Source organism: Oenanthe melanoleuca, unplaced genomic scaffold, assembly GCF_029582105.1.
Source record: "Oenanthe melanoleuca isolate GR-GAL-2019-014 unplaced genomic scaffold, OMel1.0 S269, whole genome shotgun sequence".
In the NCBI taxonomy this organism is placed as follows: Eukaryota; Metazoa; Chordata; class Aves; order Passeriformes; family Muscicapidae; genus Oenanthe; species Oenanthe melanoleuca.
This window is the reverse complement of record NW_026612918.1, coordinates 12,009-14,592: the sequence shown is the minus strand read 5'-3', so window position 1 is coordinate 14,592 and position 2,584 is coordinate 12,009. Positions and strand designations below refer to the sequence as shown.

The 2,584-nt window shown below is 64.4% G+C and overlaps 1 protein-coding gene across 1 annotated transcript; it reads left to right on the top strand.

Annotated features, from left to right (window-relative positions):
- Window positions 1-884: 884 nt before the first annotated feature.
- Window positions 885-2,301, top strand: IER5 (immediate early response 5). Its single transcript, XM_056516100.1, has one exon. It carries the CDS (start codon window positions 1,028-1,030, stop codon window positions 1,721-1,723), a length of 696 nt encoding a protein of 231 aa, XP_056372075.1. The 5' UTR covers window positions 885-1,027; the 3' UTR covers window positions 1,724-2,301.
- The last annotated feature ends 283 nt before the right edge of the window (window positions 2,302-2,584 follow it).

Sequence of the window (2,584 nt, the reverse complement as noted above, 5' to 3'; positions counted from 1 at the left end):
TTTAGGCCCTTTCACTTCTTTTCTGCTTGCAAATGGTGGTTAGTCCATGGGGGGAAGGAGGATGGTCTGCACTCCAAGCTCTGAAACACTCTCCAGACTTTCTTGGAGGCTTCTCTGGTGCCTGGAGCTGTGTCTGGGGGTGACTGTGTTGTCCCCTGTGTCCTCCCAGCCACCCAGCTGATCCTGCCACCAGCTTTCACAGCCAGAGCCAAGCGAAGTTTCAGTTCCCAAACAAGGTGCTCCAGTTTGCCATGGTCCCCATCACGCTCGGAGATGCCCTATTTGTCCTCCCCTGTAGCCCTTCCCAACCCTGTTGTGGATCTTCCTCTCTGCCCTGGGCTTTCTGTGAGCTTCACTGCCAGACCCCTGGAGCAGAATTCCGCCTGGCAGCTGGGCAAGCACGGCTTTCTGCTCCACGTCAGGGCAGATTTCCCTTGAAATCCTCAGACACGCTTCGCCCTCCAGCCAACATCACCACCAGCTCCTTCTCTAACGCGATAAGATAGCAGAGACGGGCTTGAAATTGCGGGAAACATTCCCAACCTGACACAACAGAGGCTGCTCTGGGTTTGATTTGTTTTGCTCGGGTTTTTGTTTTTTTTTTTCCTCCCCAAGGAACGTTTCCATCGCTTTGGCCAAAATCGCCCCCTCCGCCCGCGCGGGGGGCGGCGAGCCGGTGGTGCCGCGGTGGGCCCCACCGCGCGCGGGGCGCTGGCGTTGCCGCTTTAAGAGCGCTCTCCGCGGGGCGAGCTTTCGAACGCGCTGCCCTGCGCCGCCATTGGCTGGCGCGCGCGCGCGGGGGCCAGCCGGCGGTTGGAGCGGCCGGCGGCGGGCCCTGATTGGCCGAGGCGGGGGCGGTATAAAAGGCGGGCGGGCGCGTGGGCTCGCTCAGTCTGCGGCGCGAAGGGGCGGCGTGCGGAGCCGGGGCGACGCGCCGGTTCCCCATCGGCCCGCAGCTTCTCTTTTTTTGCTCTTTGAAATTTTTTAAAATTTTATTTTATTCTCCTCTCGCCCACCGCTTTTCCCCATGGAGTTCAAGCTGGAGGCTCACCGCATCGTCAGCATCTCGCTCGGCAAGATCTACAGCGCGCGGGGCCAGCGCGGCGGCCTGAAGCTGCACAAGAACCTCCTGGTGTCGCTGGTGCTGCGCAGCGCCCGGCAGGTCTACCTGAGCGAGCCGGGCTGCCCGCCCGAGCCGCCCCCCGCCGCCGCCGGGCCCCCCGAGGAGGAGCCGCCGCCCCGCACCGCCGCCTGGGCGGCCGAGGAGCCGCCGCCGCCCCCGCAGGACGAGGCGGGGAGGGACTGCCAGGGCCCCCGGCCGCGGCGCTGTTGCTGCGGAGAGAACCGCGGGGGTTGCGCCGGGGCCCCCCCGCCGCCGCACTGCCCCCGCAAGCGGAGCGCCGGCGAGCGCGGCCAGACGGGCTCCCCGGTGAAGAAGCCGCGCCGCGAGGAAGAGGAGCCGCCGCCACCGCCGCCCTCGCCGCCCGGCGAGCAGGAGGACATGGAGACGGGCAACGTGGCCAGCCTCATCAGCATCTTCGGCTCCAGCTTCTCGGGACTGCTCAGCAAGGAGCCCAAGGGCCGGCGGCGGCCGCCTCTGGACGGCGGCGAAGCGGCGGGCACGGCGCCCGCCGAGGCGGCGGCCGAGCCGGGACAGATCTGCTGCGACGAGCCGGTGCTGCGGACCCTCAACCCCTGGAGCACGGCCATCGTGGCTTTCTGATGGTCCGGCCGCAGAGACTGGCTGCGGAGGTGACACCCACCGAGCGCCGCGGGGCTCCGGCGCCGGCCAGACCCGGTCCCCGCACGGGACGGACCGCGGGGCAGCGGCGGCAGCGCTTCCCCGTTGCCCGCCGGGCCCCGGCTGCCGGCACCCGCCCTGGGAGCGCCCCCGGCCCTGCCCTCCCGGAATTCCCCTTCCCGGCAGAGCCGCCGCCCTCCCCGGCGCCCGGGGGAGGCTCCTCGGCTGCCGCCGACCCCGGGGGCGCCCCTGGCGGGTGATATTTTAAGCTTGGAAAGTATTAAGTTTATTAAATAAAGTTTCTATTTTGGAAAGGTTTAGGTCAGAACTGTTACATGGTGCTTTTTAAAAGTGTTTATTGAGAGGAACGAAGTTTACAGACGCTCTGACGGAAAGTCCTTGAGCCTGTTTGTTAGGCTTGGTAACTCCCGGTCTTTGTTGTATAAAGGCTTGGGGCTCCCGTAGGGAATTTTGTACAGTGTTCTCCTTCAGTGATGTATCATGTTTTGTATAAAATGTCATTCTACGTGTACAACACGTATTAAATATTTTCAACTGTATGAGCCTAGTTCCTGTTTGTGCTCCGCTGGCTGGAGGGGGAGGAGGGCAGGCAGCAGCCGGGGTGTGGTTCTGCATGTCTGTGGCCGGATCCACCCAGCCTCGCCAGAGGCTTGGGGTGGGTTGGAGTCCAGCTCTTCTGGGAGCTGGGGAAGAAAGGGAACTTATGTCAGGGTGCCTGGAGTCCTTCCCAGGAACTTCCAGGTGTTCCCACCGCTCTTCTGGCTACAGCCTCTTCTCGGGGCCGGAGCTGCCATGGCATTTGAGGTCTTGCTCTGAAAGTGC

Coding starts and splice junctions, on each gene's coding strand:
- IER5 (XM_056516100.1), top strand. CDS start 1,028: ATGGAGTTCAAGCTGGAGGCTCACCGCATCGTCAGCATCTCGCTCGGC.